Source organism: Ctenocephalides felis, unplaced genomic scaffold (assembly GCF_003426905.1).
Source record: "Ctenocephalides felis isolate EL2017-DRISC unplaced genomic scaffold, ASM342690v1 CF-g0.4_SCAFFOLD_01492, whole genome shotgun sequence".
Lineage (NCBI taxonomy): Eukaryota > Metazoa > Arthropoda > Insecta > Siphonaptera > Pulicidae > Ctenocephalides > Ctenocephalides felis.
In genome coordinates, this window is record NW_020537646.1 from 34,709,351 (window position 1) to 34,724,133 (window position 14,783).

At 25.9% G+C, this 14,783-nt stretch overlaps 2 protein-coding genes across 3 annotated transcripts; both read right to left on the reverse strand.

The window, feature by feature from the left end:
• Positions 1-1,125: 1,125 nt before the first annotated feature.
• LOC113369873 (glycerol-3-phosphate dehydrogenase [NAD(+)], cytoplasmic-like) lies at positions 1,126-6,487 on the reverse strand. Of its 2 annotated transcripts, none has more exons than XM_026610472.1 (9): positions 6,349-6,487; positions 6,089-6,266; positions 4,293-4,392; positions 4,123-4,229; positions 3,697-3,885; positions 3,357-3,540; positions 2,777-2,930; positions 2,453-2,545; positions 1,126-1,192 (listed from the first exon to the last, which is right to left on the reverse strand). In XM_026610472.1, the coding sequence occupies exons 1-9, from the start codon at positions 6,390-6,392 to the stop codon at positions 1,159-1,161; spliced, it is 1,083 nt and encodes a 360-aa protein (XP_026466257.1). In that variant the 5' UTR covers positions 6,393-6,487; the 3' UTR covers positions 1,126-1,158. The 2 variants fall into 2 exon arrangements, with proteins under 2 accessions (XP_026466257.1, XP_026466258.1); XM_026610473.1 differs by lacking the exon at positions 1,126-1,192 and adding an exon at positions 1,400-1,445.
• Positions 6,488-10,885: 4,398 nt separating this feature from the next.
• Positions 10,886-11,911, reverse strand: LOC113371628. Its single transcript, XM_026612274.1, has 4 exons — positions 11,720-11,911; positions 11,550-11,653; positions 11,077-11,210; positions 10,886-11,009 (listed from the first exon to the last, which is right to left on the reverse strand). Exons 1-4 carry the CDS (start codon positions 11,829-11,831, stop codon positions 10,964-10,966), a joined length of 396 nt encoding a protein of 131 aa, XP_026468059.1. The 5' UTR covers positions 11,832-11,911; the 3' UTR covers positions 10,886-10,963.
• Positions 11,912-14,783: the final 2,872 nt, after the last annotated feature.

Below are 14,783 nucleotides of genomic sequence, written 5' to 3' on the forward strand. Positions count from 1 at the left end.
AATTTTGGCTTACACATGTACACGTTTCCAAATTTGGTCCCAAACGATTCAGAATGATTTGAAACGGAAACAAACATCCTTCGGAAAGAAATTAATTGATGAGTAAAATCTAAATGTTAAAATAATCCTTCACCAACAAAATATTTACTTTATTGAAGACAAAACTTGATTAGTTAGTTGTTAAATAAATATTAACCGAAGCAAATTGTATACAATATCAGTTATTAAATACTTTTGAATTATTTTGAATTGTTCATGCATTTTAAAATATGAACAGATTAGTAAAATAAAATTGTGTATGAATCATTACAACAGTTTAAGTGTTATATATTAGTAGAGGTTTCCATGAATAGTACATCAAATGAAAAAATTTTGATCAATCTTGTTGGAATTTTAATTAGTTTACTTATGTTTATATTTCTACCACAAATAGCATTTATATAATTGATGGAAAATAATACATAAAAATAAGAATTTATTTGAACATTAATTAGAATATGTTTTTAGATGGAGAACCTTGAATTAACACAAAGGATAAACACGGAAAATAATAAGTATGTATTTATCAAACTAATATTTTAATATTATGAACGAACTATGCAATATATTTGATTCTAAATTTTAGATAACCGAAATAAACATGAATAAAGAAAGAAAAAAGAACCACAAGAAAATATTGCAGGTGCATTAATGCAATTTCATTACAATAATCGTTATTTTTACTCAACATGTAAGTAGAACAGCAACAACAGATTTATCAATACTACCATTAGAATTTAGTTACAGAAGAAAAAAATACAAATCAATATGATATAAAATAGGCAGAAGATACATATTCAAGAAAACTTAACAAATTGTTAGAAAATAATTAATTTATTGACTAGAATATGTACTAACAAAGAAACATGCAACCACTAATAACACATCACCAACAATTTGATTTCGAAACCAAAACCAAAACCACCCATGTTAAAAGTAAGATACATATTTAAGTGAAGTATATCAACTAATTCATAAAATACTACCCAAATTATAAAATTGTATAAAAATCTTATTATATTGCTATAAATTCATATAAAATAGTATAAAATATACAATCATTACTTATATTATGTACAAATCAACCTGACCTGGTTTCAATAAATTGCTACATATATATTAAAGAGAAGATTTCGGTGCTGCACCTTTCAGCCTAAAAACAAAAATTATATTATATTTTTATTTAAAAATGCAAAGTGTAAGAAGAAATAATAAGAAATTTAATTTCTACACAAATACGCACACAAACTTGTAAAACGATAATCACTATTACCTTGATTCCAAGCAAGAAAACACAAGTGGGGATTTTTTAGGATAGGATTTTCTTCGGGTTATCAAGGAAATAAAATCATTCGAAAAACCACAAGCAAATATGTCAAAATAATGTGATGTTAAATGGTGCAAATCTGAAAAAGTAAAATACTTTTTAAACATAAATTATCAAAAATGTTTCAAATATTGGAAGCTATTTTTAAACTTATAGCCAAATTTGTTCTAAATCATAAAACAAAAATAATTAAGATTTAAAAAAATCTCAAAGATATCAAAATAATTAAGTATTCACCATTCTGTATTTGGGAAACAATGATTATAAACAAAGCAATGCAGCAGATTAACAATTTATAAGTTTCAATTGGAAGCGTGTAGTTCGGAAAGGATTCTAATAGAAAAACTCAAACCAATTTGGTAAATAATAAATAGCAAAACTTTACAAAGATTTAGAAAATGCATAAATTATAAAACATGGTAAATTTGTTAGGTATAGGATAGTAATAATAAATAAAAACCAAACAAAAAGGGGTAATGTCATATTTAATAACAATAATCAATTTTATTAATACTTCTTGTGTAGAAGATATATAAAAAGTAGGAAAAATTTCCAGACATAAAATAAATTTTCATTAAAAATAACATGTTCTTAACCATTTCCATAATTTAAACAATTGATACAAGTATAAAAAAATATAGATTTACCTAAGTTATAACAAATTTATAATCATCTATAATATTATATTTTACAATGGTTGGTCCAGCATTTAAGGATATATAATTTAAAAAAATATTCAAAACATTTAAATAAAATGGCTATATATAGATATCAACATTACAATATAGTATTTAATATTTAAAATTAAAATAGCGATAACATGTAATTTAAAATTTACATAATTTAAAAGCTAACAATAGTCTGTAGTTTTAACGATCATAGAAATATAAGTAAAAAAACTAGTATTTTTAAGATGATTATTATGTGTATATCTTTTTCAAATTACTAATTATGAAAAGCATGCAAAATAATCAAAACAAACTAGCAAACTCTCACTTATGCTTCATGTAAAAGAACATTACTAAATATTTACCATCTGAGAAGCATTTTAAATCTGATTTTATATTTTATAAAGCAGGCACTTACATGTGTTCCGGGTGGCTCCTTATACAATTAAGAAATTCTTTAACATCCATATCTCCAGTGCAAATTTTATGAACAGCAGTAAACAAAGGAAATCTGAAATGATTAATTTAAATATGTATTACAAAAATAATTTACAATACCAAAAATGTTGACCAAGACAACCAGTATGAACCAGTTTGTCTTGTTATTGTTTTTCAAAATTTAAATTAATACATTGTTAAAAAAAAACATTTCTAAAGATAAAAACCATGAAAAATTAATTTGTAATATAAGGATAAAATTATTCCAATAAATAACAATAAAATCCAATAAATAATAACATACTTGTCTTGCATGCCACGATTTCTCAGCATAAAATTAACTTCCTCCGCTGTTATTGGTCCTTGCAATTTTTGACCATTTAACATTTCATCTTCTAATTGTTTCAATGATTTACCTGTTTTCACAAATGCTTCAGAAACTCTACGATTTCTGCCACCTGAAAATTTATTATAAAATTTATAAAATAAAAACCAAAGAAAAGGACACTTATGTGCAACCATTCACACACATATGAATATAAATATACCGAATAGTTAATATAATTTATGATTTCATGTTTCAGAATTAAAAGCATCTTTTTTTACAAAAAGGATTATTCAATTTTTCATTTATAATTATTTTTAAGCTTAAAGAATATGGAATGACTCCTTGTACAGGAAAGGTTAAAAATAAATAATTTATTATTCATCTATAGTTCATCATAATCATATTTTTATCTAATTATAGTATTATCATTAATAATCCTAAATTAAATTATATATTATTAAAATACCATTTGTAAATATGAGTTTTGTACACAGTTACATGTGAAATGAATTAAAATTTTTAGGAACCTAAATCGTATTATATATTTCTAGCTTACCATAACATGTAGTAACTAAATCAGCCACACCGCAAGATTCAAAGAAAGTAGAAAGTTTACTTCCTGGATAGAAAACATCAACAAAACGAATCATTTCCATTAAACCAAGACGAATAACTGCTGCCTTGGTGTTATCTCCAAGATTCATACCATCTACAAACCCTGCACCACACGCTACTATGTTCTATTAAGGATGGTATAAAATGTATTAGAATTTATTCTTCTCAAATAACTTAATATTCATGTAAAAACATAATTATTCATTACTAAAAATAAATTTAGCTCATTACGTAGCATAATAAATTTTGGTTATTGTTGTTATAATAAGTTTTGTTATTACCTTTAGTGCTCCACAAATTTCTACAGCATCTTCATCATCAACCACAACAACACGGAAATAATCAGTTTGAATTAAATCTCTTAATAAAGGTGCTAAACGTTTATCTCTGCAACCAATTGTGGTTTCACAGAATTTTTCATCTGCAACTTCGCCAGCTAAATTTGCACCCATTAAAACATGACATGGCACCTGTAGAAAAATTTTTCATTTATAAAAGATCAATAGTATATTCTATTAACAATAAAAAATATCTAAAGCATAAATATCAAAAGAATTTAGAAGAAAAATATGAACTAAAATATATATTATTATTGAAAAAAAGTAAAACATGTGGTAATCAACACTTATAATTTAAACATTTCTATTTGGAAATTTAGAGCTAAATTTCTATTGTATATAATATTATTTCCAGAGTATTTTAAATACCTTTAAATGTCTTGTGATAATGTGAGATATGAGGTCAATACCACCACCTTCTGCTTGATCAAAACCTTTTATTAAAGATAATGCAACAGCAGTGGGTTTTATCTTTCCTGAAATTATATATTTATACAATATATGTCAATTATAGAATATATATCAATTAATACAATTACCTAATAAAGTTGCACACAAGGATCTGACAAATTGATGAGGAACAACAAAAATTAAAATGTCAGCTTCTCGAGCAGCTGCAACTACATCTGGTACAGCAATCTTAAAAATAAAACATCAAATTAGTATATGAACAAGTTATTACTATTATTAATTGTTAAAGCTTTAAAATGCACAGATGTCTTCTGAATAAATTATGAAAAACTGAAAATAATGTTCCCAATAGAGTTTGCAATGGTAACTGAAACATCTTTAAACATTTTGTTTTTGTTATAATTTATTTTTGTTAATCAAGACTTTAATGTCTTATTTACAAAATTGATAAGATGCAAAAAAAATGAAATAATACAAAAAAATACAATAAATTGAACATAAAATGAAAAAAATTAAAATCAAATAAAATAATAACAGTGACACAAAAATAATAACATAAATGAACTATAACGTGATGATGCATGCCGCGTACTTTCTTTAAACATGATTTTATTTACAATTTTAAATTGAAATTTAAATATTTATCTTTTCCAAGTAACCAATGGTTTACAATACAGAGTCTGAAATATGAAACCCGCAACCTGAGGCAGAAAAGTAGCAAGTTAAGCATTTGCAAAAACATGTTGATATAACATCCATGGATATTCAAAAACGACACTTATAAAAATTGGATATGAAAATACAGGTAACCCCAACATAACAAGGTACTTCCAGAACACGGATTCGCTCTAACACAGTTTAAAAATTGAGCAAAACCCTAATAAAATAGGAAATGTAGTAAAACTCTTCAAAATCAAACTTTATTCAATCTAAAATTAGTAAAATCGCCGTGCAATAGCATAATAAATGTGATTAAACTAATGCAAAAGATAACTAATTTCATATTCATTAAGTTCTATCAAAAAAAAAATCTAAGATTATCCGAACAATCAATTAGTCTTAAACAAAGGTCCTTTAAATAAAATGAGCATAAAATTTTAGTAAAGATAACTTTGCATGTGGTAAATATATAAATAACTTTTCACTAAAAGCAAGTAATCGCAAATATGTTTTTGCAAAAAATAATGCACGGATCTGGAGGTAAATCTTGCAAAAAAAGGATCATGTTGGAAAGCTCTTACTTGAATTAATTATTATTACTTCCTAAAACAATGAATAAATGTAATAATATTTATTATACATTCATGATATATAGCATGTTTTTTTGAATTCTTGGAATGTAACCCTTTCTTTTGTACTAGTTTCTTGTCCCGTATAACACGGATTAGCATAAAACACTAGTTTTTTTGGAATGTATCTACCGTGTTATGCGTGGTTACTTGTATAAATATAATATTATAAAAATATAATTATAAGAATATAAAAATCAATATATTATTAGTTACATTATAATCCTATATAAAAGATTATTTCTTTTATCCACATATATACTTTGTAAAACAACAAATATTTACATAAATAAATTAACTTCTATCAAGATAATTTATGAGATACAAATGATATGAGGTACAAAGTTCAAGTCATAAAGGTAAATTAGAAGATAAGATGAAAATATTGATATTTAAATTTATATAACACATCAAAAAGGTAGTACATCAAAAAGATAAAGATAATTTTAGATAAAAATAAATATTTCATATATAGGAAATGAATGCACACAAAAATATGTTTAGAAAGTACATAAAAACATTCAATTGGATGTTGATTGAATTCATGAAAGAAGTTTGAAGGTCAATTGCACAAGAAAACAAAGATAAAATATATTTTAACCACAAAAATAATAATAAATAAATAAAATACTTACCACGTTAGTTGGAAGTTTATGACCTGGCAAATATTTCACATTTTCATGAGTTTCGTTTATGATTTCAGTTAATTTTTTTCCATTTATCATTTCCTCATATACATACATAGTAACTTGATCTTCAAAATGAGATAATTTGGCACAATTATGTCCAACAATTTTAGCAATAGCTGAGCCCCTGATAATAAAAACAATAATAATAGAAACAAATTATATAAACCGGTATTGTAATTGAAGGTTATAAATTGAATGCTGCTTACCAGTTTCCAGACCCAACGATGCAAACTTTATTTTTTGTCGGCATTTTAATTATTTTAGTAGAAAAATATTTTTAAAAATGGATAAAGTAAATATACAAGCACAGCCTTCAACTGAACAAGCGCCACGATAATGCCAATCAGTGTTGCCAGGTCCACCATAGAGAAAAACTGTAGATAGACCAAAAAAAAACTGTAGAAAACTGTAGATTCAAATTGAAAAACTGTAAATCTACAGTTTTATCATTAAATGATGGTAATATTATATAGTTATAATAGAATATTCATAGCAACTAACAAAATATAACATTAGTGGTATTTTTGAAAAAAAAAAGTTGAAAGCAATAATGATCTCTAACGGTTTTGTTATATTCATTCATCCCAAACATCGATGCCTATCAAAAAGCGATAATTCTTGAATATAAGTTTTTCATCGTAGCTTACACAATATATTGTATACTTCATTAATTATTTGTTATTTCATGTTATTATTAATAAAGGTAGATTTGAATCAAACTTAAACTAGTTGAGTATTAAACGAAACAAAATGCAATGAATAATTTTATCTAAAATATTGGTTATTAACATTCCGTAGGGTAAGTTATTGTAATGGGCCGAAAATCGAAATTGAAAATTTTACATTTCTCGACGTTTTGAAGGTTTATGAACATTTTGGCATACCTCACAAAAAATGGTATGTGTGTGTGTGTGTGTGTTTGAGTGTGTATATATGTATGGATACAATTTTTTGTCCTCGTTTTCGGGCGCACGGATCAACCGATTTGAATGGTTCAAAATACATTCGACTCCTATTGATAGGGAGATGTGCTGATTAGTTTTTGGCAAAGGCAGATCCAGCCGATTAGGAGATACGGAACAAAGAGTGCAGAAAATAGAAATCGAGTTTTTGAGAAATCGGAGCGTCCGATTTGAATGATCCCAAAAACATTCAATTCGTAATGACGGGGAGAAGGGGTGATTAGTTTTTGGCAAAGGCAGGTCTAGCGGTTTCGAAGATACAGAGTTAAATGTGCAAAAAATTGCAGTTTTTGAGAGAACTAAGCGTCCGATTTAGATGATTCCAAAAACTTTCTGCTTGTTTTAACAGAATAATTGCTTTTGGAAAAAAAAATTTGCTTCAAAATTTTTCTTTTTAATTTTTTTTTCAAAAAAAATTTTTTTTTGTATATCGAAAATAATTCAGATTTTTATTTTAATTCTGTTTAATATACTCTAAACAAATAATTTCAAATTTCCAATTATTTTTATATAATTTTTTTAAATATAAAAAGACAATGTTACAATATTTATAATAATCTATTTTAAAACATTTAATATTCCTCGATCATTTTGTTACGGTACGGGAAGTTCCAGCAATTTGCCTTAAGGCACGATGCCATGTATGCATACACCCCACTAGTTTAGATTATATATTACATTCGTAAATGTTGAAAATATGACTATTTGATAACAATATGTTTCCAACGCATTAACAAACCAGTTTTCAACTTTAATTATAACAATCTATTTTTTGTGTCGACAAATCGATTTAGATTGACTTACAGATACAAGAAATAACTTACAGAAGGAAAATATTTAACAACAGAAAGGTTGGTTAGTTAACGAGAGATAAACGGATAGCATTTCGCTTTTCGCCGCTAGTCGCGCCGTTTTTCTTTGCGTTGACAGTCAAGCATGAGCTATAAAGTTTCTCATATTAGCGTATACTATTAAAATAATCAATGACCATTACCTCTAGTTTAACAATAGTAGTTTTGTTGAAGTTGACTCAGTGCAACTGCCACTAAGTTCTGCATAACAAATAAAATAAACGGCGCTAGCACCTTCAGCAAAAAAAACTGTAGATTTCGAGCCCAAAACTGCAAAACTGAGATCATTCCCAAAAAACTGTAGATCTACAGTTAAAACTGTAGACATGGCAACACTGGGTGGGGCCGATATGTTTCAAATTTCAATGATGCTTTTAATAAATATGATCTTTATAAAGAAACAATATATTGTATAATAAATAATCTGTCTGTACTATCGTGTAACAACAAAATGATAGCGACAGAAAACATGAAACGTCAAAATATATATGTACAGTATTTTGACGTTTAATGATTTATTTTCTTCATGACTGATTGTACGTCATGACATCCATTCAAGCAAAAATACCGTTTTTAAATAATAATTATTTTTATATACATATACTTAAATTTATATTTATTAATTTTCGATAGGGTAAGTATTGTAGTAATCGCAAAAAAAAAATCGAAAATGAAGATTTTATTCATCTTTATAAAGATGATATGTTAGAAAAAATGGATGTATGCGCGAATGCATCCCAAACTAGGTCTTTTGTCTGGGTATTCCGGAATCCGGACTCAATACCGCCTCATTATAATACCATCAGTCAGCCTCACAAGGGAACCCTCAGGTTTATTCTTGTGGGATTTTGATGAAACTTCGCATACTCTTCTTTTATCTTTGCTTCTCATGGTAATAGAGCTGATGATCAAACCGAGCCTTGTAAAATATTATAGGCCTATGAGAAGTGGTTTAATTATAAAAACTAATTTAAGTTGCAAAAAATAGACCGTGCGTTATGTACGCGCAATAGTGCACATATAATACCTCTGTTTATCTCTCGTCCTCCCATGGGGGAAGGATATAGAATGCTATAATGTATGTATGTGTGTTTATGTGTTATGTATGTATGTATGTATGTATGTATGGTTATGTATGTATGTGCAGATAAATAAAGTTTGAATGATTCCAAAAACATTCGATTCCTATTGATGGGAAGAAGTGCTGATTAGTTTTCGGCAAAGGCAGGTCTAGCCAAAAAATGGTCATTCAGTTTTTGAGAGAACGGAGCGTTTGATTTGAATGATTCAAAGACATTTTATACTTATATTAACGAAATTAATAACTTTATGATTAAATTTCTGAATAGGCAGGTCTTTGGTTTCGAAAATATAAAGAAAAATTTCCAAACACGAGCATTTCAAATTATGTTATATACATCAAATAAGCAATTTTAATATTTGTATTTTGTTCAGAAAATTGATTCATTTCTTTGTAATAGTTCCGTACCAATATGCACAAAATAAAGAACTTTTGACATGTTTGAAAAACATTCTTTCCAAAATTCTTAAATTTTAAATTTATTTCAAATGCTCGAGGTTGTTAATTTTCAAAAAATTTTTTTTTTCAAAATTTAATATAAAAAATTCAATTTATTCCAAATTTATAAGCTCTTTAATTCCGTCTAAAAAATATGAATTATAAAAGTTAAAGCTTTATAATAATCTATTGGGAAATATCTAAAACAATTGTTATTAATTATTGATCAAATTTTATTAATTATTGATTATTTTCATTTTTCGAATGTTTAATTCCAGTACAAGAAGTTCCACAACTATAGTTTATTAATTTATTTAATACAATGGTCTTTATGCCTTATTACATATGATATATATGCTTCAGTGTCGAAAAAACCTTCCAGATCTATATGAAAATCATAATACCAGTTAAATTCCAAATATGAATCTTATCAGATATGAAAATAGTATTGATAAGAATCATAAATATGATTTAAAAATTTCTGTATATTGAAATGCATTTCAATATAAGAAAAAATTATATAATAACAATTATTATTATAATTATCAATTAATAAGTATAATTATTGTATTCTGTATTTATTTACACATGATAAATTAACTTTGTCAAATTTAAAAATAACAATAAAAAGAAAAAATAGTGTTTAAAAATATTCTGTCGACTTTCTAATTATACTTTGATTGATTTTTATTACTCCTATATATTGAGAAACCTCAAGCAAATATTAAAAAGCTTTCTTACTAAAATGATCATTCTTCAAAGAATGCCTTCCTTTCCTGTAAAAAAAATTTCATTTTCGAAATTCCTAATATCAGTCTTATAAAAGAAACATAAATTCAATGAATACATGACTTTTAAAACATAGGATGCAATTATTTATGAGTTAAATTTGTTGTTTCAAAAGATAAAATTAGTAAAATTGGAGGTACAGAGTGAAATTATTTTAATCAGATGTAACGGGATTGAAATTTTAATTTTTCACTATGTTTATGAATAGATAAAGTAAATTACATTATTTGCTAATATTAATTAATGAAGTAATTGGCATTTTTAGTTTTTAATGAATTGTTTTCTGTTTAGTGCCCAAACATACTTATAATTTGCATAAAAATGATAATTGTTAAAAGAATTAGTTGTATTTTTAATAAATAAAAGTTAAATCAAAGAATAATAAGCAATAATTCGAAATTTTCATAAATCTTGAAAACAAAAATACTTGTATCAAAATAAAGCTTATTTTTGTGAACAACAACTATGAATTGTAAATTTACACAAATAAATTTTTCAGATTATATTTTTGAAAAGCATGTTACTTTAATTTGTTAATAAATATTTTTTATTTAATTTTCTTTAAACATTATAAGTATCATAATATAGTTGTACAAACTTCAATAAATATTAAAATATAATAGACGGAGTAGACTTAAATTATTAAAATAATTCATGCTCTAAAGCAATAAGGTATTAACTATGCATTCGAATCGATGTTTTATACACATGACAAACATAAATGTGAAATATCTGGTTGATCGTATCTGAAATAAAAATAGTTCTAATTATTAACTAATTTTAAATAATGAATATATAAAAAAAGGAACTTACACAATTATAGAACAGGTTTTGCAATACAAATTTTCACATTTGTTACATTGAACAATACATTCAGCACACTTATTTTTATCACAGAAATAGCATTTCCACAATGCATTATCATCACAGTAAGGAAGAGAAGTCTTCTAAAATATAAAATAAAATTAAGTCTTAAAATATAACAAGAAAAAAAAGCATGTTGAAATTCGCTATGAAGAGTTTGTGTATGCATATGAATATATTCATAAAAACATACAGTTATAAATATAATATAAAGAAAGTCTATTGTCCTGATATCATTTACAGTTTTAAATAATCAGTTAGTTGCTTGAGATCTAACAGAAATCAGTTATTTATTCAGTAAAAACTCTTGCCAAAGTCTTATAGATAAATTACCAATAAGTTAAATATTTTTTCAAAACTTGTATATATTTTATAAACTTTAAAACGTGACACAAGTAAGTTATTAACAAAACTATTATTACCGTCTCTGGATTGTTTTTGTTATTCACATTCTTCTCTTGATTATTATTATTTTCTATTTTACTCAAATTTTTGACTCCATTAAATAGCATGCTCGTGGTTTTATCTAAAAATACATGATAGAAGTTAATCACAATTTTAAATAGTATTATGAATGTTTTTTTAAATATACCGTAGATAACCCTCATTTTTGTTGCATTGTTTTGCTGTTGTATTTTATCACTAACATAAGTTTTATATTGAGGTTGTAAATTTTCGTCTTGAGAACGCTTTCTCTTTGCCATTTTATGAAATCAACATAAAAACATTTGAATTAAAGTACTTTTGAGACGAAAATAACTTTCCAACCTACTACTTAGCTTTATTTGCGGCAAAAACTAAATTGTATATGACACTGACGCAAATATTTGACACATGTCAAGGCATCTCCATAGATACCCATGTGTTGAATATAGATGCGCCACTGTAGATTTACAACATAGATATTTATATAGAGCGGATACTTTCAATTAACGGAATACGTCAGATCTGTTCAAGATTTAAATATTGTTCAAATTTCGTAAAATAACGTCCGAAATGAGAATTGTAAAAAAAATATATGTAATCATAATTATTATAGCGTAATTCTACATCAACTTGAAATGTTGATGCAAATGAAATTAATTCTTTCATTCATTTTATAAATCATAAGCACAGTATCTAATTAAAATCACATTTTTAATTTGTTAGTTTGATTCCACATAGAATAAACAATATTAATATTAACTTTGAAGACAATCATGGACGAAATTTTTTGGAAAACTGTAAATGGAAAACCATTTTATTAAAATAATTTTATATCTCAATGATGAAAAGCAAAAGCAACCCTGAGTTTTCATCGCGTTTAATAAGATTATCGATATTTTATACAAGAATTTGATCAGTCATGCTAAAATGTGTTCTTTAAAAAACATGATAAAGTAATACTGATAATTTGTTGTCTAGTGTAACCGAAGAATACCCTTAGAGTAAAATATTTTTTATTCATTAATATTTATTAATTAAATTAACTTTAATTGAATGATTATTATCAAACTTATAAATAAACTATATACATTACTATGCATTCATGAAAAACAGATAATTATGAAAGCAATGCTTTAAGGGGCATTCCTAGCTAGCCTGACAACCTAAAAAAAAGCAATTATTGGGAATTAAAAAATAAAAAAAACTAGTGAATCCATCTATGTAATATTTTGAGGGTATATTTATACATGTTTTGAGAATACACAGTAAAATTTTTTAAATAAAATATTAAATATTTTTGAAATGACAAGCGATCACCAGGGGCGACAAAAAAAGGTCCTCCACTGCTGGAGTGATTGCAGCCTTCTACTTTGATAAAACCAAAAAAAATTATTGTAAAACTAAAATATATTGTCTGTACGATGACCCTCGAACGAACAAAAAAATCAAAAATTGACAAAATGGCGGCATGTAAAAAAAAAGTTATTTTTTTCCAAAATTCTGGTCGTTTTTGGCATGCCAAAATTCGATTTTTGATCAGATCAAATACTGGAGGACCATCGTATGGAGAATTATATAGAGGAGATGCAAAAAAAAAATTGATAGCGATCGGGTCATTTGTCTCCGAGCAATCACTCCAGCAAATTCCAAAAGGGCTGTTTCGAGAAAAACACATTTAAAGATAAAATGATCGTTATACTGTACACTGACGCAAATATACTGTTTTTAAAAAAACCGTGACGCAAGGTGGAAATCTGGTCAGTCTAAATAGTTCAAAGAACATATACTACTTTTAAATATACTACTAGCTGATCATTAACTGATGTTTACAAAAAATAACATTTTAAGTTGTTATTTTTTGTAAATATCAGTTAGTAATATATTTAAAAATGTAGTTATAACAATTTTCAAATCCAAACTGACCTTATAAAAACAAATTAGTAACAATTTTGGCACCACGTTTTCCAAAATTGGTGGAAGCTACCGAAGACATTGGAGGAATGACGCAAATGGGCGAATTAAAATGCACGTGAGCGGTTAAACGCATGTTAAACGGTTAGTCAATCATTTCTAAATCCAGTGGAAGCTAATTCAAAAATTACTTTCATTATGATCATAAACTAATATAAAAATGTATATATTTAATGTAGTAAATAATACATTACTTTCATCTATAAAAAATATTATAATTTTAAGAGCAAGTTTCCATTGAAAGAAGAAAGAAGCTGGTAGAGAATTTAAATGAATCGATCCAGAATTTATGTTTGCTTAACTTAAACTTATTCGTTAAAATTATTTAAATTGCTCAATTATTACCACAGTTTTCTTTCAGAATTTTTATGATTTTTAAATATGGTAAAATCTGAAACATTTGGCAATATCAGGCAATATTCTGCACCAATGTCCAACTGTTGAACGATTGCATAACAGAAATGATAATTTTCAGTGCGTGGCTCCAATCCGGACAGACGTGTGGAGAACCCTAAACGTTATGTTGTGTTAGATATAAACCAGCATTGCACAATTGTGCATCGTCGTTGCTTTGCATCAATTTGCATTTTTATTATAGTTAAGGTCACCCAAGTAATTTGGCGAAACATGAGTGAAATATTTCAAAACTGAACTATGTGATATTAAATTAAACAAAACATTTTATTTTATTTTATTCAATTTTAACTGTGGATTTTATTTGATTTTTTAAAACAAACCGTGCGAAAAAATGTCGACCAGTTCTGCATATCTAACGCCCAAAGTCAAAATTAATGATGAGGATTCCTTGGATTCAGATCATTCGGATAATGTGTAAGTAATATTTTTTATTTTATTTATTCTTATTGTAATAATTATTGGTTTCATTTGATACCAATTTCATATTATATAATATATATTCTTGGAAAGATTTCCTCAATAATTTATTCATTTTGAATGTAAACAATAATTTATTCAATGTCAAGTATATTTGTTAGTCCATAGGAAATCGTAAATTATAGAACCCTTAAGAACCTAAATTATATTTATTACCTTCTTCGAAGAAAATGTATGATTTGTCAGTTACACTGAAATTGATTAATTAATATTTTAAAATACGTTATTCGAAACTATTACACTATTACTTAGTAAGCCATTACTGATTTTTGTGGAGATGATTTAGAATTGTTTTCTTAATGATTTTATTCTGCGATCTGCTTTTACAAAACAATGAACAGAAATTCTTAACAATATATATGAAA